This window comes from Ochotona curzoniae, unplaced genomic scaffold, assembly GCF_017591425.1.
Source record: "Ochotona curzoniae isolate NIBS_2020 unplaced genomic scaffold, NIBS_Ocur_1.0 contig_3819, whole genome shotgun sequence".
Lineage (NCBI taxonomy): Eukaryota > Metazoa > Chordata > Mammalia > Lagomorpha > Ochotonidae > Ochotona > Ochotona curzoniae.
Window position 1 is genome coordinate 54,411,648 of NW_024466004.1, and position 22,915 is coordinate 54,434,562.

General features: G+C 38.2%; 1 protein-coding gene across 4 annotated transcripts in view; it reads right to left on the minus strand.

The window, feature by feature from the left end:
* The window catches only part of ATG5 (autophagy related 5), a 100,452-nt gene that overhangs the window by 11,711 nt on the left and 65,826 nt on the right, over positions 1-22,915 (minus strand). For all 4 annotated transcript variants that reach the window (XM_040983837.1, XM_040983838.1, XM_040983840.1 and 1 more), the window contains one exon: positions 1,960-2,077. In XM_040983837.1, the coding sequence (XP_040839771.1) occupies positions 1,960-2,077 (118 nt within the window). The remainder of the gene's footprint in view (positions 1-1,959; positions 2,078-22,915) is intronic.

Consider the following 22,915-nt stretch of genomic DNA (forward strand, 5'->3'; position numbering starts at 1 on the left):
CCTACTGCTACAGGTTGAGTAACCTTGATCCAAATATCTGAACAGTTCCCAAACCAAAAACTTCTCAGGGTGAACAAGTGGGAAATCAAAAATTCCACAACATATCATGACAGCTCACTACCAAAATCCATGATCACTGAAAATAAGGCATAAAATTTCCTTCAGGCTATGAATTTTTCAGAATTAGGGACCATTAATTCTGAAGACACCATTATTTAAATGCACATATTGCCCCCCCAAACAGATATCAATCATTTGATTCAAGTGTGTGTGTGTGTGTGTGTGTGTGTGTGTGTATGTGTAAGAGAGAACGAGAGTGAGCAAGCAAACATGAGTAAGCAGGGTGGGTGAGGGGGTTGGGTGGTGGTGTCTGTGAGCTAAGGAATTATGAGAACAGATTTCTGTTTCTATGTCAACATTTTTTTTTCCCTACAAAATAACGAAAGATCTTTCCAAAATACCTGATTCGATGTAACTTATAAATGCATGAGTTGGGATGGGGGCAGATTAGACCAGGCAGGGATACAACACCTGGGGCCTCATGTGAGCCAGATCAGGGAAGAGCCAGGCTGGGTTGACTATTCCTACTGGTACAAACATAAAGCAGAACGGGTGAGAGTTGGCTGGGCTTTGCTGCAGCATCAGATAGCAGATGCTGGCAGCGATGGTTAATTCTGTCAAGTTAAACTACAGAATCATCCGGAAAGCGCATGATCAGGGCCTAGGAGGGAAACAGTGGGCACCTCCCTCTTGGGTTACCACTCCCACTGAGGAGCAAGAAAACCAGGACTGGGGCAGAGGTGACTAGACAGAACGGCACCCAACAGCATGTATGTGGGCTGGACAGTGGGGCTGGTTGGGTTGAACTAGGCTTCAATGCCCATTGACATGTATGAGAGCTGAATGGGATATGGGACAGACTGAACAAGTCTGTGGTGCATGCTGGCAAGCACGGGAACCAGGACAGGGGGTGGGCCTGCTGGGGGCTAATATGGATCACTCCAACCAGGCTGGAGCTCCCACTGCTTTGTGTGAGGGCTGAGTGTGTGCTGGGCAGAATCAGGTTGGACTGCAACAACCATGGGGCACATGGAAGACATGGCTGGAAACACAACCAACTCAGCAATTGCAACCACCAGTTGATTGAGGCAACAGACTGTGCTGGACCCTGTACTGGCAAGTACACCCAAGAATCAGGTCTGGGATCACCTCAGACAAAATTTCTTTGGGGAGCTCCCCAACTGAACTGCCGGACTCAGAACCGCAACCATGAAGAGAACTGCAGGTTCCATGGTCTTATCATTGAGTGCAAGTGGCAGAGCTGAGCCTCCTCAGAGACTCAGACAGAGCAGTGGACAGCACAACCAGGTGCACGTGAAGGATATGGCAGTCCATTGGAACCTGCAGAGGATACGTGGCACCACAACAGAGGATGGAGGACAGAACAAATCAATTAACTACCCCAGCCAAGTGTTGGCAGTGAAAATCTGGGCAAGTGGAGACTCTAAGGTAGACTATGTCAGTCAGTGGACTCTGCAGCGACCTCACCGTGCTTGGAATGGTGAGACTGGCAGCAATTCATAACTGTTGAACTATTAAAACCACTTGAGCAGTGTCCTCGGGGCATGCCCCACATCAGGGACCTGGGATGGGTGGGAGGCTCGGTAGGGCTTCTCTCTTTATCTCCCCCTTTTCCCCAGATACAGGAAAAAAAAAAAAAAAGAAAATACGGAACTAATAGTCTTACCCACTTTCCTGTAGCCCTTAAACCTTTGTGCCGCAATTAACTAGGTAAAGATTGTCAAAAGTAAAGAAAAAAAAATCTTAAAATAAAAATGAATTACTTGGGGCCAGAAAAAAACAAAACAAAAACAAACTCAACCAAACGAAACAAAACAAAACAAAACAAAACAAAACAAACCCAAAAAACCCCCAAAAACCCACTGACAATTGCATTACCTTCGGAAGCAACTGCAGCAGGACACACTTCCCGGAGGAGGTCACCTAGTGTATGCAGCTGTCCATCTGCAGCCACAGGGCGAAACAGCTTCTGAATGAAAGGCCGCTCAGTCGTTGTCTATTAGAAAGAAAAAACCATAATCATTTCAGGCAATAATGTCTTCAGTATGGATAATTACAAAATAATGATATCTTAAATTTTATGTTGCCATGAGATGTCTTCTGACATAGTAGAATCAAGCATGCCATATCACAGATGTGGCATAAACAAGAACTATTTTGCATGGTAAGTTCACATAAATGCACTCCTCAGCAAGCAATCACACAAATCTAGAAGGTAAGCATTCTAAAAGCAATCGGCTGGGACAACTCAAAAAAAGTTCAAAAACTTAAGCAACACAAAAAACCACAATAAATAAATCTGGTTTGAATACTGGACTAAAAAGGGAAATTTAAAAAAATTTGCCAATGAAAGAGTCTTGAGACAACATGCCATGATGTCTAAAACTTACTCTCATATGGTTAAAAAAAAAAAAACCCAAAAGATTATGTGTGTGTAGACACCAAATATGGACAGGTGTTAACTACTAGTGAATCTAAACTGCGGATGTGATTCATTATAATTCACTAGTTTTGAAATTTCTAACATCAGATGCAGCCATTTCTTCTACCAAAAATTATTACAAGGATCACGTCATAATTTATTGTTAGCAAGTCAATAATTTAACCCACAGTCACAAGGCTCATTTTTATTAGAAAGCCAGCTCTACAGAGGAGAGACAGAGAGAAAGACTCTGTCCACTGGTTCACTCCTCAAGTGGCTGCAACAGCCACAGCCCAGCTGATCTAAAGCCAGGAGCCAGAAGCTTCCCTCCGGTCTCTCAAACGGGTGCAGTGTCCCAAGGCTTTGGATCATCGTCTAGTGCTTTCTGAGGCCACAAGCAAGGAGCGGGATGGCAAGTGGAGTAGCCAGGACATGAATCAGTGCCTATATGAGATCCCTACACATTCAAGGCTAGAATTTAGCCATTAGGCTACCTCACCAGATCCCTCACACTTGTTATTTAGGATGCTGCTTGGCACTGTAGAGTGACTGGGCTGAAGTCCCCACCGGGCACCCATGTCTACCTTCCTGTCTAATTTGCTCTCTAGAAAGCAGTGGATGATAGTTCAAGTACTTCAGTTACTGCCACCCATGTGGGAGACTCATAGAATTCTAGGTTCCTGGGGAAAAAAAAAAGTCTGGTTTCAGCTTGACCCACTTAAAGCTGTTGGGGAGATTTGGGGATTGAACCACCAGGTTTGAGTTCTCTATCAACTTTTAAGTAAGTAAACAAATTAACTTTAACAGCGACAGAGGCCTCATCAGAACAGATTCCTCAGCTGTGCAATTAGCCAGGGTATGGAGAGATCTCTTGGCGATGAGCTCGAAGATCTTTCATGCAGTTTCTTTTATCCGTTATTCTGAGACATTCTGTACCTCTTAAGTTTTTCTGGGAATAAATAAGAATGTGCACCAAGCACAAAGTAAACATATAAAAATCCAAGAAGATAATTTCTTCTCTCCTTTTCTTTTTCTTAATTATTACTTCAAGATGGCTAAGTTTTCAAAGCTGTGGAGTGAAAAATCACTAAAACTTACAGTAACAGTAAAGTCCTATGTAAGAGTGCATTAAAAACAGGCATTTTGTTTATCTTTAATCACAACTTCTTTGATATAACCCACAAATTTGTTTTATTTTTTATTTTTTAATTTTTTTCACAAATTTGTTTTTAAAAATCTGATTTTGCTGATGGACACTAATATAGGAAAAAATAAACATGTAAATATGTACACTACCTCTTCTAAATCTACACTGTATGTTTCGTGAATATAAATAAAAATAAGTAATAAGTAAAAATAAGTAAAAATAAAAAAGGTATTCTGGGTAACATAAATGAGTATCTGTGACAATTATGAAATAATTTTATAAGCTCATACTTTTTTACACACATGAAAACAAAAAATATCATGTCCAATCAAGTTACTTACTACATGAAAACATTAAAGGTTAAGAGCTCAGAGAAGAAATGAATAAGGAGCTATAGCTCAAACTTAAAATAACCACACCCAGTCCGGATCTTCTATTCTCAGACCATGAGGAGAATTTCAAGAATTTCAAGACAGTGACGTGATGAGTTTTTTTTAATCCCTGAAGGTTAATGGAAAGCAATATGATTTGGTTAAGAGGTATAATAAGGATGATCGATAAGAACCTGGCAGGATCCAGCAAACCTATGTGACAACATGACATGGGGCAGTGGAAAGGGGGCAGGACTGAACCCCTCATTTAAGACAAAAGTCAAAATTACTTCCTACTGTTACATCTCACAACAGAATTTTTCACAAGTTAGAGTTCAATCACAACCTAATTAGTGGAAAAACTGTAAAGTGGCTTACTTAATAGAATCAAATGATCTGAAAACAATATGCAGCAGACCAGGAAGCTTTAGTTCCAACCAAGAAAGAAATCCTAACTTCATTTCTGGAGAAATGCCCTATTGTTTCTGTTACTCCTCCTCCTTTCCACTCTCCCACATCTGAACTGTCATAAAAGTAAAACCTTCAACAATCTTTCATAATCACATACTTGCTGTTCATGGGAAGAAAGCCCCACTATTATTGGCATGCTGTGGCTATTCTTGCTTTTTAAAACTTGCTCTTCTGGCAAATAGCACTACAGCACCTGAGTAAGTCAAATAAAAATTTAAGGCAAATACCAATGCAGGAGGTTAGTCAGCCTTATGGTCTGAACGCTTGTAGCCCTTCCCATCCCCGCTCAGAATTCATGCTGACCTTAATCTCCACCTTGGTGGCACGAAGGGGGTGGTCTTGGAGGTACTGGAAAGCTTGGAAGCCCTTTCCTCGTTTTGCTATATGAGAACATAGCATCCTCTTCTACTACAGGAGGGCTTACAGTGAAGCCCCAAGTCCTCACCAAACACTGCATCTGCTGGGGCCTACTCCAGGACCTCCAAGCGTCCACACTGTCATTTTACCCACTCTGGGGGCATTTTGTTATTAGCAGCCCAAATTAACTCAAATGAACACAACTGTCTTTAGAATCAAAGCCTCCATGGGCAGATCATGCATTACAAGACTCCCAGAATTTTCTGTTCATGAGAATCACAGCAAGTCCCTGCAAATTTCTCAACAGATATTACTAATATTATTAACAGATCTTACTGACCTTATGCAACAGCTCAGCAAAAACTAAATTATATTAACAAGTACTGAAAAGTGACCTGACTTAAATACAGTAAGAATTTCAAAAAATATACAGAAAGCCACAAATATGAAGCTTAATATGCGATGTAGCCACATATTTGTAAATATGCAAACTACTTCAGTAACTTCCAAGAAATAATGTTGCTCTTTCATGAGAAATAACATGACTTGATAAAGTCATCTTAGAATCTGTCCTCGAAATAACATGACTTGATAAAGTCATCTTAGAATCTGTCCTCGCTGCTTTTTGAAATATCAACATTAGTCATTTCTTAAATACATTAGTAGAACATCAAACCGAGGGGCTTCATGCTAGCTACTCCCTAGTTGTCCTCCACTACCTTTCAACAATGCAATCATAACTTTATTGCATATGGAAAAGAGACACTCTTGAATAATCTCAAATACATTAAACAGAAGTAGAAAACTCAAAACTTGTAAAATATTTTATAGAATTTAATGAATCTTACACATTAAATGGTTGAGTCAGTAAAACAAGTGCCTAAAAATGCAGCATGTTACAGCTATAGTGTAAACTGCTGGCTAGTTACAGTATTTCCAATTGCTATCTCAGAGAAGCACTTCGCCTTGAAAAAATCCATTTCAAATACTGCCAAGTAGGTTAACTGATATCTATGGTGGAAAACAAGAAATACTGACAAGTTGAAAACCAGGCAACACACAGGCTTTCAGAGTAACGGGGGGGAAGGGGGAGGAGGGTAGGACAAGGCCTGAATTCTACATGGGACTGACTATTTGAATTGCAGCTACATGGCTGCTAAACCAGCCTGCTAGCAATGTGCACCTCGGGAGGCAGCTGATGGCAGCTAAAACACTGGGTCCCTGTCACCTCTGTGGGAAGGCTTTGACCTGACCTGGTCCCCATCTAGGAAGCAAACTAGGTGATGGGATCTCACCCTCTGTCTTTAAGTAAATCAATACTAAATGTTTGTAACAGCTGAGATTTTTAAAATACATAAAACATTCCTAATTGACCCAAAGTGTTACTACCAGTTCAAAATACCAAAAATGAATCTGAATTAAAAATCACTAAATTCAAATCATTTAAGTAGTCTGGAAATGAAAACAAAGTAGCCACTACACAGGGCAGTTACATCAATAGATCTACTTTAGACTCTTTCAATGCCCCATGATATCTTGTAGTCACAAACCTGCATTTCCAAAGCTGGCCCTGTATATATATATATTTTTTTTCTTTTTTCTTTTTTTATGGTAAAGTCAGAGGAAGATCTTTCGACGATGATTCACTCCCCAAGTGAGCACAACAGCCAGAGCTGAGCTGATCCGAAGGCAGGGGCCTGGAGCCTCTTTTGGGTCTCCCACGCGAGTGCAGGGTCCCAAGGCTTTGAGCTGTCCTGGACTGCTTTCCCAGGCCACAAGCAGGGAGCAGGATGGGAAGCGGGGCTGCCGGGTTTAAAACCGGTACCCATATGGGATCCCGGAGTGTATGAGGGGAGGACTTTAGCAGCTGAGCTACTGCTCAGCTGGGCCCAGACCCTGTATATTTCAAATAATCTATAGTAATACATTCTTAAGAGTATCAAAAACAAATTCCAAAGACACAAGTGCTAGCCCTAGTTGGTGTGCTTGGTAAGCTTCAGCTTACCGGTCAAAACCCAACCTGTCAGTTGTTGCCTGTGTGTATCTGGGGAAGTGCTAAAACCTTGGGACTTAGTTACTTCATCTGTAAAATGAGAATATTAACTGTATGTGCCACAAAGGCCTTGGTAGAGCATTTAGTACGTCTAGTACATACTAAATGCTTAGTAAGTGCTGTATTTGCTCTTACTAAAAGTGAGATTAGATAGGTCTTTACTGAATACTAGTACGTATTTTTGCAGTGAGTCTTAAAAGAAAGATGATTGTAACAGTGAATCCTGTTATTATGGTAGCATTAGTATTAATTTTGTTGTTTGGTTCATTTATATTGTGGGTATGTAAAAGTAAAATAGTCATGTCTGGTTTGTTCAAAGTAAGAATTGATAACTCCAAGGGTCTGATGCTGGTGCACTGGACCATGGATCCAATCGATGGCTGTAAAGAAGGGGGACAAATCCGATCAGAGAATAGATTCTGCTGCCTGGAACTAAAGAAAAGTTATGAAAATTATCAATAACATGAAACACCAGAAAGGTAAAAGTTAACAGATGCTCAACAGATGCATGATGTATTGGGTTGCAAATCTCAGCAATGGCTTCAATTAAAAGACAGGCAGGAAAGAAGGTGTGAGTGAGGTCTCCTACTGGCAAAGCAGGCAGAAGTCAATGATGAGAAGGGAAGCAATTTATTAAAACAAAGCAAGGACAGGACTGTCCTAGTAGTATAACCCACTGCCAGGCTCTCTCAGTCACTAAACCAAAGCCACACATCATTGACTCTGGTGAATCTTAGCTAAGGATGTTTTAAGCTTCTTGATTGTGTGGAAGAAACAAACTACATTTGGTATTTTGAAGTTGTGTATGTTGTATTTTCCCATGTGTCATCAGCAAATTTTGATATTAGTGGCTGCTTCATGTGTGTCTGCATTCTGCCCAAGTCTTCTGAATTTCAAATGTTAGATTTACAGGTATTTGAAAAATATCAACTTCTATTAATGAATCAGGAATTTGATTACATTTGCTGAAATGTGAGTAGTGCTGTGTGTTAAGAAACAAAAAGTAATCAGGCAACAAAGTGAAACTAGACAATGGGATTGTGCCAGCTTCAGAATCACCTGTACAGCAAAGGAAACGAACAATATAGGGAGATCTAAAGCTTCTTATGTGACAGGGGATTGACATCCAGATAGTATCAGCAACTCAAAAAACTCAACAAACTACCAATCAACCCAGTCAAGAAATGGGCAAAGGACCTCACCAGGCAGTTTCACAATAGATGTTAGTGACTAACAAATTTATGAAAAAAATTCTTAAGATCATCAGAGATGAGGGAAATGCAAACCCAAGCTACAGTGAGTTACCAACTCACCCCTCTGGGGAAGGTGAGTATCCGAAAGACAGAGGCTGAGAAACACTGGCAAGAAGTCGCAAAGGGGAAACACTCACTGCTCTCTGGTAGGAATGTAAATGCCCCTGTGCAAAACAGTATGGAGCACTCTTAAAAAGCAAGAAAGTGACCTGCCATATGATCCGACAATTGCACTACTGAGCATACACCCAAAGACATTAAGTCACTGGAAGAGTTATCCATTCCTTCATGTCTAGAACAGCAATCTCCACAGTAGCCCAAGTATCAACTCAACCAGGGTATGAACCATCAGATGAACGGATACAGAAGACATGATGTTAACTGCAATGGAATATTATTGAGGTATAAAAAGAATCGAATTCTATCATTTGCAGAAAAATGGCTAGAAACAGAGGCCATCATTCTGAATGAAATAAACCAGCCATAGGAAACAAAATACTGCATGTTGTCCCTTATCTGTGGGAGCTAATATTTAAAAAAGAAATGTCTGGGTGTATCAGCTTTCATGATTTTGTGACTATTTTAAAATTTAGATGAATGCAATTCAGCAACTTTTCCTCAGTTTATTGTATACAGAGCTCATGCCTATTTTCCTGCTTGACTATGATCTATTTTATCTAGTGAAGCCAAATATATTTTTGACTATAATGGAAATTTAAAATGTTACCTCAAAAAATAATAAAATATTTTTTAAAATTGTAAACATCAAAGCAAGTATTAAGTAAACAGTCTCAACAGCTTAAAAGGCAACAGGGTGAGCATGCTAAATCTATACTGTATGTATACAGCTTCTCTGCAGTGGAATCAATAAAACAGTGCAGAGCTGGGAAATGAATTAAACTGCAAAAAGCTACAGATTACAGGTAAATGCTTTTAATTTTAACAAAAAATCACTTCACTTATAAGTAAATAAATCCAATTTAAGAAAAACTAGGTTTCCTAAGAAACCACACTTTCCAAAGTTAAAATTATCAGTTACTCATCAGTATATTTTCAATTGACTCAAAATTCTTATAATTTGTAAAACTTTCCACAGTTAACAGTGAAATGCTGACAATGCTGAAAATCAATAAAACTCTCCTTGTAAATCCTTAATAAAAACCACAACCTAATATATAACTGCAGAGAATAATGCAGTTGCTAATATTCTATTAACAGGTATTACAACAGTATGGATATGAACAAACAGCAATGAAGACTACCGGATTTATTTTCAATTTTTTGAAAAAGAAAACTTTGACACAGTTATAGCAAAGTAATACTAATAGTAAAACTAGGTACGTAGCTTGAATAAAATTATGACACAATAGAGCTAGGTCCGGTATCTCTGACTACTGTCCAGAGGGCAAGAATAAATTCTGTCAGCATTCCTCCTTCATTCAACATTTACCAAGCACTGGAGACGAACAATACGTAAATAACTGGTATACAAAGTGTTACAGGAGAAAATGACAAAACCTAAGCACACAACTTAACCCTACACTTTCAAACAGCAAGAGTTAAAGGCAGGAATAAATAAAATCATACCAATTACATAATTTTATTTTCAAAGAAAAGAAGATACACCAGTAAAAAGCAAACTATGCTAATAGTGATAGAATGTAAAACACTGAAACCCTAGAGGATTTTAAAGGAGAGTTAAGGTCATCAAGCTTTCAACTTGAAACAGCTAACATATTTTTTAATGTATTCAGATGCCTGCTGGAATATAATGGTACCTGGCAGTAAAGGTGGACTAAGGTTCACAAAATACAGAAATCAGGATGTCAAATGCAGCGGGACCTGCACACCAAACAGAGCTGACCGGGGAACCAATGCAAATTAGGTAAACCTTGGGGACCCTGTTGATCAATCTCAAGAACAGAGAAAATTCATTTGTCTGAATGATTGCTTTAATAGCTAAATGAGATGAGATGGGGAGAGGGGTGAGGAATTAGCTGTGTACATTCCTGTTCTACACAACAGCTGCAAGGTAGCAGGGAATGCTAACGGTGTTTACTTGCCATAGAACCAATCACACAGACAACAAAAAACTCACATTTATCTTTGAGTTTCCTGTTAAGCATTAATTAGAATGAACATTTTTGGCACAAAGAGAAAGAAAACAGGGGTTTACACAGGATATGCTGCCAGACTTTACCAACAACGACACGCAACTTTGCTGCAACTGTCACATGCCTATTTGGCTTAAGAAATATTCATGCATGTCAAATTCTGTATCACATGCTTTCAGAAGAAGGCTCATATTAAAATTAGCTTAAGAATACACACACTTGCAATACCTCATTAAATAAAAAGAATACCATTTAAAATGCTTTTACACTTTCACAGTCAACAGGCTTTTGGTGTTGGGGAGTTGAGGAAATGGGAGGGGACCGGGAAGAGGCATCTATGCCACTTAACCACACTAGTCTTATCTTTTATGTAGGAAAACAGGACACTTGAAAATTAGAATTTTCTATAGTTATGCTATGAAAGTCTGAAGTCCACTTCTAATATTACTGACAAGACTAAAAAATAATAATTAACATTTGAAAAGCTGTGATTATTATAGACAGGGACACTTAATCCCCAAAGCTGCATTGTTTTAATCGAGACTATGATTAAACGAAAGTACTCATCACAATTACAGCCATACATCTGGTTTGAAGTCTATGTTTTGTCTTATTTAAATTATTAGATTCATTATAATTCTGTCTAGACAATGCCATGTCTGTTCTGTCATACAAACAGTTAAGGCAATTTCTTTCATAGAGCCAAGAGGTGTATCCTCATAGTCATTTCACTGAATAAAATGGGACACCTTTCAAATGGCATCACTTTGACACTGTTTTATTTATGGAGTAAGTTTATTTTATTTCAAATTTTGCATCTGAAAGTCAGAATCCTAGCCAAAAAAAGCTTCATTTATAAGTTCAGACTGATTTTTTTAAAGATTTTTTTTTTAATTGGAAAGTCAGATATACAAGAGAGGAAGAGAGACAGAGAGGTGGCTCTTTCGTCCGATGCATGATTCACTCCGCAATGGTTGGAGCTGAGCCGATCCGAAGCCAGGAACCAGGAACTTCTTTCCAGGTATCTCATGTTGGGTGAGGACTTTAGCCAATAAGGCTACCGTGTCGGGTCCAGAACTGAAGTTTTTATTAGTAAGATGTGACTTCTAGAAGAATTCAAAATCTACCAAGAGAATCACTGCTTAGGTATCATCACGGCTTTGACATTATCCTTGCTACTTTCATCCAGGAGGCACATCAAAAAGCTAAACTGCTTTACAAGAATAATGTAATTAACAAATTATTTTCTTCTTGAGAATTAAAGGGCAAATTTTGAATACATGAATGTTTTCTAGTCTTAATGGCATCCTTTCATAAAATAGTTATGAAGAACTTCTAATTTCTACAAGCAGAGAAATCCCCAGGAACTGTCTGGGTAAAAGCAGCTGTGTTGATCTCAGCAATGAAAATCATTTTGATGCCATTCAAGTGTCTTACACAGGAGACTTATGGTTCCAAACCTTGGCTAGGAACTAATGAGGCTCTACACAAAACCTCACCTCACCAACCATAGTTTAGGGGTTTTACAGTGAGTGTTCAAGTTAGTGACATGGAAACATTCACGAGGCAGTTTCAGACACAGATAATTTGAAAATTTCTCCCAGTGAAATATCATAAAAGGGTATATGAACTTTTTATAAATAGCAAATAAGAATACTTGTGTTTTCAAGATTTCACTATCAATGTACAGTGCTGAACAATACATTAAAAAGCAGAATATTATCACTACTGTGAAAAAAAAATCAATGTTTCTGAATGCCTTAATTATTTATCAGAAATCATGTTCTGATACTTAAAATGGAGTTAAAATTTTTTGACATTACAAAATTCTAGTTTAAAAAGGAAGGCTTGGAAGCGGGCATTTGGCACTGGCATTAAGATATACAATCTATGTCCATATTAAGAGTCTCTGAATTTGAATCCTGGTTATGCTTCTCATTTTAGCATCTTGCTAAAGTGTATGAACCTCAAGAGGCAGCAGGAGTTGGCTCAAGCATTTGGGCCTCTGCCACAAGAGACCCAAATGGAGTTCCTGGCTCCCAGCTCTGGCCTGGCCCAATCCTAGCTGTCCCAAGTATTTGGTGAATAAATAATAGATACAGATATTGCTGCCTTTCCAATAAAAATTACACATTTATGTAACATACACATGGAAGGCTTATTAAGATAGACACAATGCCTTCATTATAAAGGATAATAAGTATCAAATGTAGCGGAAAATATAGTGATGTTTTGGAAGGCTCTGACAAGACTCCAAAAATGGCATCCCTGTTTTCCAGAATCAATCACATTTAAAGGAAATCTTCCTTATTACACACAAAAAGTGAATTGTAATAACATGTGAATGTTATAAATTTCTTCAGATTAAAAAATTTTCACTAAATATGTGATATGTCTTAGAAAGGCATAGAAATCAAAATAATTAGAAACTTTAAAATGACAGTGTTAGGTGGAAGAACAATTTTGTTATTTTTATACACATAAGAACTTCTCAGGCAGTGTGCACACCTGAATTGCAGTAATACTTTGATGTGCAGCTCCTTTTGAAGGCTAGTCTGCCCTGTTTTATATGAAGCATCTGTAGCTGAATGACACCTACTGAAGAGCATGGCAGCTGCATTACACAGACGATGTCAGAATGTCCCAAGTTGATTCCAAGTGACTTTAAACATGCTTGCAGTCAGACTTTAGGTATAACTATTTCTTAGAAGGAACATAATTACCCTCATCATGTTGAAAAGAATTTTTTAAGTGTAAGCAAACAGAGGTATTTTTGCTTCAGCAAAACCCTGCTTTAAAAAGTAAACTTCAAAACTTTTAATTGCAGTAGGAAATACTTAACTATGCTAGCAGTACAAATACTTTCAGTTCAGTGACAAAAAGAAAAGAAGGATTCTGTGACAGAGGAGAGATGGGACATAAATAAAGGTGTTTGTCCTTCTCAAACTGCCAACTTCAAGATCTGAGGGGATCAACTGTAGACATATTAATGTCTTCATCTGCATGTAAATTAACATAAGCAATGCAAACATTCATTCATTTACATGTGCATCTGAACTCACATTATCTCCTTAGCACTTATACAGGCAGTCTGTATGACTCACAGAGCAAAACTGTATAAATCCCACCGAACGTTCAAAAGCAAAATTTTAAATTAGATATAGTTGTCTAGTGGCTAAAGTCCTCACCTTACATGTGCCAGGATCCAATATGGAAGCCAGTTTTAATCCTGGCTCCTTCACTTCCCATCCAGCTCCCTTCTTGTAGCCTGGGAAAGCAGTTGAGGATGGCCCAGAGCTTTGGGACCCTGCACCTGCATGGGAGACCTGGAAAAGCTCCTGGCTTCTGGCTTCAGATCGGCTCAGCATTAGCTGTTGTAGCTACTTGGGGAGTAAATCAGTGGATGAAAGATCTTCCTTTCTATCTCTCCTCCTCCCTGTATATCTGATTTTCTAATAAAAATAAACAAATCTTAAAAAAAAAAACCTTGGTATAATTCAAAAAAGCAAGGCTCTGTGTAGTTTACGAGTCAAATAGAAAACAAAATTACTTGGGCTTGGGTATGAAACAATGAACAGGGTATTAGTATTTATATTTTTAAACTGGTTTTGCCTTCCAATATTTCTAAATGATCACCCTACATATCACCTACTTGAAATTATTCAAGCTGTTATTTTAAAAGCATGAGTAATTAGACCAAAGGCAACTCTCATATTTACCCCAAAGAAGGAACCACTACTAAGAATCCAAGCCTAGTAATTTAGTTCTTGACAGACAGGTGTTCTGACATGTATATGAAAATCATTTATGAGAATAACAGAAAAAAACTGGAAGGCAGTTTTCACTACTGGAATAGATAGATAAGTGATTCAGCAGATTTTCCTACACCATTTGGCTGTCAAGACATTGAAAATTCTCCTTAAGTCTTACTTTGGATATTGGCATTCTCTGGATTACAAAAAGATAGGACCTGAAAGAAAAATGTGATGGTGATAGAAATCAATTTAGGTCTTATCTTTACGAACAGTAAGGATGAAGCAATGAACACTCTTTGGCAAGAAATCAGCTTAGATTTGCAATTGCAATTAAAGCTCTGACCAGCTGGTGAAAACACAGGACGAGGACAGTGTCTGTTGTTAAGACACCACTTGAGATGCATTCATACCTAAGGGTTCAAGCCCTTACCTGCTCTTGATTCCAGCTTCCTACTAATGTTCACACTGGGAGGCAGCTCAGTACTGCACTCCTGGGTTTTCCTTCCCCACAACAGCTACTACAGGCCACACAGGGAGTGAATCTGCCATATGGGAGATCTTAAACAAGAAGGGGTTGCGCAGAAGAGGGACTCAATCAGAAAGGCAGCTGCAAAGACTCCTGGCTAATCATACTGAAGCTAGGTCATGGTTGGCATGTTACCATGGTCTACTGTAAACTGAAATCTAAGGCCTCTCGAAAAGGAACAGTATCAGTAAAAACCAGTAAATTTTATCTTAAATTACTTTTCTTACACAATAAGATCATAGTATATGACGTAAATGTGACAGCTTCCTCAGCTGTGAACAACACTGTTCCAGCAACTCTAACATGGTAAGTCATCTACACTTAACAATATTCAACACAATTGTAAAACCAACCAATTCTAGCCTCACTGGTTTTCACTATATTTACTCATATTCTCATAAAAGTATAAAGGAGAGGTTAAATTAAGAAAAGGAAATCTTATTACAGTAAGTCTATTGTCATTTCATGAAAAGAGACATATATAACAATGGTTTATTTGAGATGCTGATCATTAAAGTTTTGTTATGTCTGACTGGTTGAACTGAAAATGATTGTTGAGTGGTGAGACAGTAAGGTAAATAATTTCCTCAAATGTTAAAATAGCACAATAACTAAGTGTCTCATCATAACCAAGAATTTCTTTGTAGAAATGGCTAGCAAAACCAAGTATAGTGAAATAACTAAATTCACCTTATTTTTGAGGCTGGAGTTGTGGCACAGCTGCCATAGGCTACACTGGCACCCCATCTGGCACTGGTTTGTGCCTAGCTGATCCACTTCTAATCCAGCTCTCAGATAGTGCACTTGGGAAAGCAGCAAAAAATGGCCAAAGTCCTTAAGCCCTTGCCACCGTCATGGGAGACCTAGATGAAGCACTTGGCTTCTGGCTTTGGACTGGCTTAGCCCTGACTATAACAACCATCTGGAGAGTAAACCAGCAGATGGAAGATTTCTCTCTCTCTCTCTCTGCTTTTATAAAATAACTTTTTTTTATAAATAAAAAAGCAAGCCTATCGTATTAGCTATTCCTAGCTTTTTACACCAATGGCGTGGAGGGTGGTATGTCTTTACTTTCTTCCATGCATTTCTATCAGAAGGCAGGAAGCAGCAGAAAGGGAGAAGCAATAAAAAACACAAGTGTGTGCAGTTGGAAAAACAGTATCAAAGAGAAAGATACTATAATAAAAAAGAAACAATTTAGCAACAGGTGAAAGGGAACAGTGATTAAGAGTAAATAGCAGATAGGAGACTAAAATGGAAGATTTACAAAAAACGTGAGAAACTCACCAATAGCAAAACAAAGAACCTTGTGAAGAAATGGCAAAGGAATAAATAGACATTTTTCAAAAGAACAAATTCAAATGGCTAATAGATGAATGAAAAAATGCTCAGGCTCCCTAGCTAACAGGGAAATATAAATAAAACCCAAATTGAGATTCTACCTAACTCCAGTGAGGTTGGCTATGTTCAGAACTCTACTAACAACATCTGCTGGCATGGATATGGGGAGAAAGGTACCTACACTTCGGTGTTGGTGGGAGTGTAGGCTAATACAGCCACTATGGAAGTCAGTATGGAGAGAACTAAGAATTGATTTACCAGATGACCCAGCTACCCCACTTCTGGGAATATATTGAAAGGAAATGAAATCTGCATTTGAGAAAGTGATCTGTAATCCTATATTTACAGCAGCACAATCTATAATAGCAAAGAAATGTAAACAACCAAGATGCCTGTTGAAAGAGGAACAGATAAATAACTGTGGTAGTAGTATTCTATGGAATACTACTCGGCCACTAAAAAGAATGAAATTCTACTATTTGCTACAAAATGGACCTAACTAGAGTCCATTACACTCAGTGAAATAAGCCAATCCCAAAAAGAGCAATATCATGTGTTCTAAGGCAATATTCATGCAAAATACAAAATCAACAGATATACAGGTAAACATGCGTGTGTACACATATTCATTTGGAGACTAATTTACTGAGAAAGGATGATGCATTGCAGTATGCATTTCTTCTCCCAAATAAAAGATGGACTCCAGATGGAACTCTTAAATATATCTTGACAATAGGATGCTGCACTTTTTAACATCGTCCATACCTAAAATGATTTACTTAAATAAAAGAATGATGTACTTGTAACTGTTGTTGAAGGACTATGCCATTGTAATAATATAGGGGAAATCAGTGTGTATGTGTGTGTGGGGGGGGCGGGGAGGGGTTAGGGGATAAGGATAAAAAGAAAAATCCCCATGCCTGTGGAACTATATTATCAAAAATTTAAAAGTACAGGATCTGAAGTAAGTCTAGATTGCTTGGATTCAAGTCCTGAGTCTTCTATTTCCTGGGGGATGACTTTCGGCAAACCTCAACAACCAGTCTGATTTCCATTACTACATGAACACATAGTAATGCACCAGAAGACAGCAGTATGGTTTAAATAAGTCAGTATGCGGCAGTCAAGAAAATACTCAATATATGATAACTAATAATACAACTATTCACCTGTAATTTGCTTTAATCTTGAAAGTACTGAATCTTGAGACAATGACTAACTGAGTGAAGCATCTAAGTAGTGAGAAAATGCTGACTCCACCCAATGGTTTCTAGATTTTTGGGATAACATGGTTAATGTTGCCTGTTTTAATTTCTTCAGTTTACAGATAAGCGACAACATTTGCTATCATATTATCAGTGTTATTCTGGAGTTGGTAAAGTGAATTTTTAAAAAGGCTCTAATAAGTAACATTTGTTTCCATCCAATGCTTTAAAAACAAAACAGCAAATTGTCTGTACCAAATAGCTCTTATTCCTATACATGATGGTTATTTTACACTTTAACCACCAAATAAACTTACAATTAATAGTTGCTTTCATTTTTCAAAAATCCACATAGGAAGCAACTTGAGTGCAAAGATGTCAGAATACTAGCTGATTTAGCAAGAGCGATCAAAACTTACTGTGTTGGGCTGCCCCCTACAGGCCGCAAGTTGTTCCTTTTCTTTTAAAGATAATGTGATTTTCTTGTAAAAGTGCATGATTCTAGCTTGATTTTGAATTAATGAATATTAATACTACAATAAATGATCGTTATTTATTAATTCATTACAGTAGAAAAGAGTGTGGGAAGTATTTATAAAGAAACAGAGGAATGTAAATAATTCTTGACTTCAAGGAATTCAGACTACTGCATAGACATGCTTCAGCTGAACCATGGCATGACAATGAAGAACGGCTTAGGATACAGAATATGCTTGTATTACCCTATAATGCTTGACACAGAAAAATAATCAGAACAAATATCCAAGTTCTACTGCTGGCTTTGCCATCAAATAGCCAACTGAATACTGGGCAAGTCAGGTTTGTGCAAGCTGTCTTATTTACAAAATAAGGGAAGTTAAACTAAATGATTCTCCAGCTTCCATGGCTTCGAAAAGTTCAAAAGTTACATCTGCTACAGAAAAAGTAGAAAAAATGTTTTATAACAAAGGAAAGAAAGAGAAGTAACTTCTCAAAGATATGAAAGAGCTGGAGGTGGAGACACCTATGGTGAAATCAAGAAAGACTTCCTGAGGGAAGTGCCATTTGATTTCAGTTCAGAAACACTAAAGGAGGACATCTTCCTAGGAAGAGTAAACAGTAAGAAAATGAGACCAAAGATCTTTGGGGGAGCTGCGCATGCTGTGAGGTGGTGTCAGGCAAGGCCTATTTTAGAAATGTCAATCTGAAATAGCAGTACAAAATTCCACACACTGCAGGGCAAACGAAGCAGAAAAACACACTAACAATTAAATTCAGCTCAGTCTGGTGACAGAGAACTTGAACTAAGGAGATGTCAGTGGAAATGACAAAGGGGGGATAAAGGCAAATGGTTCTGTTACATTAGATGTGGAATACCAAAATAGTAACCAAGACATTAACCTCATAATTTGAAAGAAAGCGGTTAAGAAACGGGAAACAGAAAATGGAAACAGAAGAGATACATTATGTGACAATAACTGGAAGAAATTTAGGGGATAAATTAGAATCTTCCAGAGACAGTTATACTAGCTCTAGAAATATATCAATAAATAAAATGAGCTATTATTTGATACACATTTCCCTGGTCCTAAGATGAAAAAATACAGGTAGAGAGGCAGGACCAGCCATCATCACTGCTGTTAGAGTAACTCACAGCAAAAAATACCAATGACTTACATCTAATAATAGTTTCAACTATAATTTGCAAATTATGCATCACGTTCTGGGTATAATGTGTATTACAGGTGGAGATGTCATCAGGAACAAGAGAGTGGGACCACAACTCTGAACTAAAAAGCCTTCAATAACCTGGGGGATACTTATTCAAAATAATATTAATAATAAAATGCTTTGTGTCTTAACTAGGCTGAATACTACTGCATCAACCCAGCTTTATGGTGGATTTAAAAAAAACCTGTAGTATAGGGGTCAGCACTGAGGCTCAGCAGCCGCTAACAGCTGTTCTACTTCCAATTCAACTCCTTGCTAAAGCACCTGGGGAAGCAGCGGAAGATGGCCAAAGTGATTGAGCCCAACATTCGAAATCAGAGACCTAGACGAAGCTCTTGGCTTTGGCCTGGCCCAGCCCTATGTGTGACGGCTGTTTCAACACTGAAACAGTAGATGGAAGATAATTCTCTCTCTAATTCTTTCAGAAGAATAAGAATTCATTCACATAAATAAATAAATCTTCTTAAGCAACACACACACACAGTCTCCACTCAAAACAGCCTTGCTGAAACTCGGAGGGTTCAGAACCAGGCTGGAGTGCTTTCCTAACTTCCACTCTCACAAGACTGTCATTACTTAGCTTGTTAGTTCTGTAGAATACCCTACTCATAAAACTTTATTTGATCTGATTTGAAACTCACTCAAGAAAACAACTTTACCTCCATCCATCACCAGGAACATTTGTCAAAAAAAGAAGAAAGCCAGCAATGGCTATCATTAAACATCACAGCCACCCAGAAGCAACAATAGCTGGGGCAAAAAAATGAACTTATAAGGAAAATCTAGGAAGTGAGAAATCCAGTATGTCTTTGAAAAGCTCCCACATATTCCAGGTAATCTAAAAGGCCACACACATGTAAAGAGTTCTGCTTGGACAAGACCTGTGGGAGTAGGCATTGGTAAGACACTGCTTGGACTGACCGCATCCCACATACCAGTGTCTGGCTTGCATCTCATACATGTCTCTTCCAAACCTTCTTTAATGTGCACTCTGGGATGCAGTAAATGATGGCTCAGGTTCCCACACAAGAGATCCAGGCCTGAGCCAGGAGCCAGAAGCCAGGAATGCCATCTGGTTTCTAACGTGGGGATTAGGGACCCAGATACTTGGGCCTTCATCTGCTGCCTTCTCAGGAACACTAACTGGAAGCTGGATTTAGCAACATAAGTGCAAACTAGCTGACATTCAAACCAGCAGGCCAATATGGGATGTGGACATCTCAAGCAGCAAGCCAACCTTCTGTGCTACAGTATGCACTAGATAGAGGCCAGGGGAGAGGGGCAGGGAACCCTCAAGAAAGAGAAAAGGTCTGTGAAGTCCTACATTGCACCATGGCTAATCATGAGGTTCTGTACAATCAACTATAACTTGCCTCTGCATTCAAAGCAGGCCAAAACACTCACATACTGCCCCTAGCAAGCGCTGGAAGAGCTAATGGGCACGTAGGCAAATCTTCCTTAACCATCATTTGACCGCTAGAGCAATCAAGCAGAAGGATCAGAGCCCTTGCAAGACAAAGAATAAAAACTTTACAGAAGCTATGTAGGAAAATAAACAGCAGCAGCAACAGGAATGGAAGCCAACCCTTGAAGGGGGAAGGACTTGATATTCAGAGTCACCATGCTGATAGATAGATAGATAGATAGATAGATAGATAGATAGATAGAAAGAAAGAAAGAAAGAAAGAAAGAAAGAAAGAAAGAAAGATAGATAGATAGAAAGAAAAAAATGTCCAGAAGCAATGCCAATGGGGATGTCCACATGTCATATAAGAGTTCCGGCTCTGCTGTCAATTTTAGCCTCATGCTAGTATGCATTCCAGCTCTAGTAGTGACACTCCTGTCACTAACATGGGAGACCAATGGATTTAGTTACCACTGTTGGCCTGGCATCAGCTGCTGCAGCAAGGGAGTGAACCAGCAGATCTAAGTGCTCCTTCTAACTCTAAAAACTAGAAATTTAAGAAATAAATTCAAAGAGATCCACATCCTAGATACATGATAGCCAGTTTTCTAAAGACAATAGAGAATCTAGAAAGATGCCTCAGTCAAGGGACAAACCACACACATGAGTTTCAGGTTACCAGCATACTTCTCATCAGACATTAGGAAGATCAACAAGCAAGAAGATAACATAATCACAGCTGAAAGATAAAAGTTCAATCCAAAATTCTGTATTTAGAAAAAGTGTCTTTCAAAAACAAAGACATTTAAGTGAGGATGTGTTCTATCTGTCATATTAAAGGAAGTCTTTCATCTGAAAACGGCGTGACACTGCACAGCCACTTAACGCTACATGCAGATCGAGTACCAATGCCTGCACAGGTAATTGCAAAGGACACTGAAGATGTGTTTGTAACTCAAGTTATAGCCTATGTGTGGACACACAGGCCATGTATAAAGATGTAGTGAACCTTTAAGGAGACAAATTTTTATATATTTCTGGGATGAATATGGCACTTGTTTAGTTAGCACCTCCAGGTGCACACACATACACCCCCCTCCCCACTTTACCTCAAATACCATAGCAAAAGAAATGAGAAGAGTATTATAATGTTATATTAGAAAATATCTACTAAGTCAAAAATAATAAGACAGTAATAGGGAAACAAAGATGTAAGACAGATAAAAAAACAAATATAAAAATTGGAGGAAAATATACCTATCTTATAAGTAAACAATATAAACACATATGAATTGAACATTCCAATCAAAAAACAAAGAGTGGCTGAGCGATTTATAAAACATATCCTAGGAAAACTAAAACTAGAACCTAAAAATTTACAAAGCAAAACCCTACAAAATTGAAGAAAAAAAAAACCCTAAAGAATAATTCTGAGAATTTTCAGTATCTGCTTTCCAATGACAAGAATTAGAAGACCAAAACACCACCCCCAGAATATTTAGACTCTACTACCTACCAACTAGACTTTCCAAGCAGCAACAGAGTAACTTCCTAACAACCCTAGAATATGTATTGTTCACCTCAAGTGCACTTGAGGATACTCTAGGATAGGCCATAAAACTAACCACAGTAAATATGAAAGTATTCAATCACACCCTGGTTGTGGAAGAAATCAGAAATGAAAAACAAACAAACAAAAACTTGACAAAGAACAAAATAACAAGTGAATAAAGAAGAAATCACAAGGAAAACTTTAAAAATCCCTTGACAGGAATGAAACGATATGCATGAAAACGAAGCTAAAGTAGTGCTAGATAGTGTACGTAAGTGTAAAGGCCTGGGTTAACCAGATAAGGTATCCATCATCAGATGAATGCATACAAAAAATTAGTGAATACAAAACCAGAGACAATCAACAAAACCAAAGTAACTTTTTGAAAATACCAATCACATTGGCAGAAATTAGTCAGCATAACTCGGACAAAAGATTAGAGGTGAGGCACCAGCACTGTGGCACGTCAAGCAGCGCTGCATGCACCACCAGGACCCCACACCAAAGGGCAGTTTTCAAGACCTGGCTGCTACCCTGCTAAACCAGTTTGCTGCTAAGCTACCTGGTAGAACCCCTGACCCTGACCTCAGCCTGATCCAGCTGTGGCTGCTATGGTCATTTGGTGACTGAACATGTGGATGAAGATCTTCGTCTCTATCACTCTGCCTTTCAAATAAATAAATTAAAAAAAATAAAATATAAGACGAAAAACGGGTCATTACTATGATCATGTTAAAATAAAAATAAGAAAATTAAAAAAGGAAAAACTCAAAAAACAAAGAAACCTTAAAAAGACAACCAAGAAACAGTGACTAGGTAATTCAAAATGAGCAATGTTGGACCAAGAACAATCACAGGACCAAATGTTTTCACTGTTGACTTTCAACAAACTCATATAAAAGCGAGATGAGAGCACATTTTCTAATTCATTTCAAGTCCAGTATCATAACCTGATCGTAAAACCAGACAAAAGCATTGTAATACTAGAAAACAATATTTCAGTTATAAACATAAAAATCCCAACAAAACAAAGTAAATAAAATCCTTCAACAGACAGAGATTATATACTCAGAACAAATGTGTTCTACCCCAGGAATTTATGGCCATCCAAAAAAGGATACGAATCAACACACTATGTTTTAATAAAGGGGG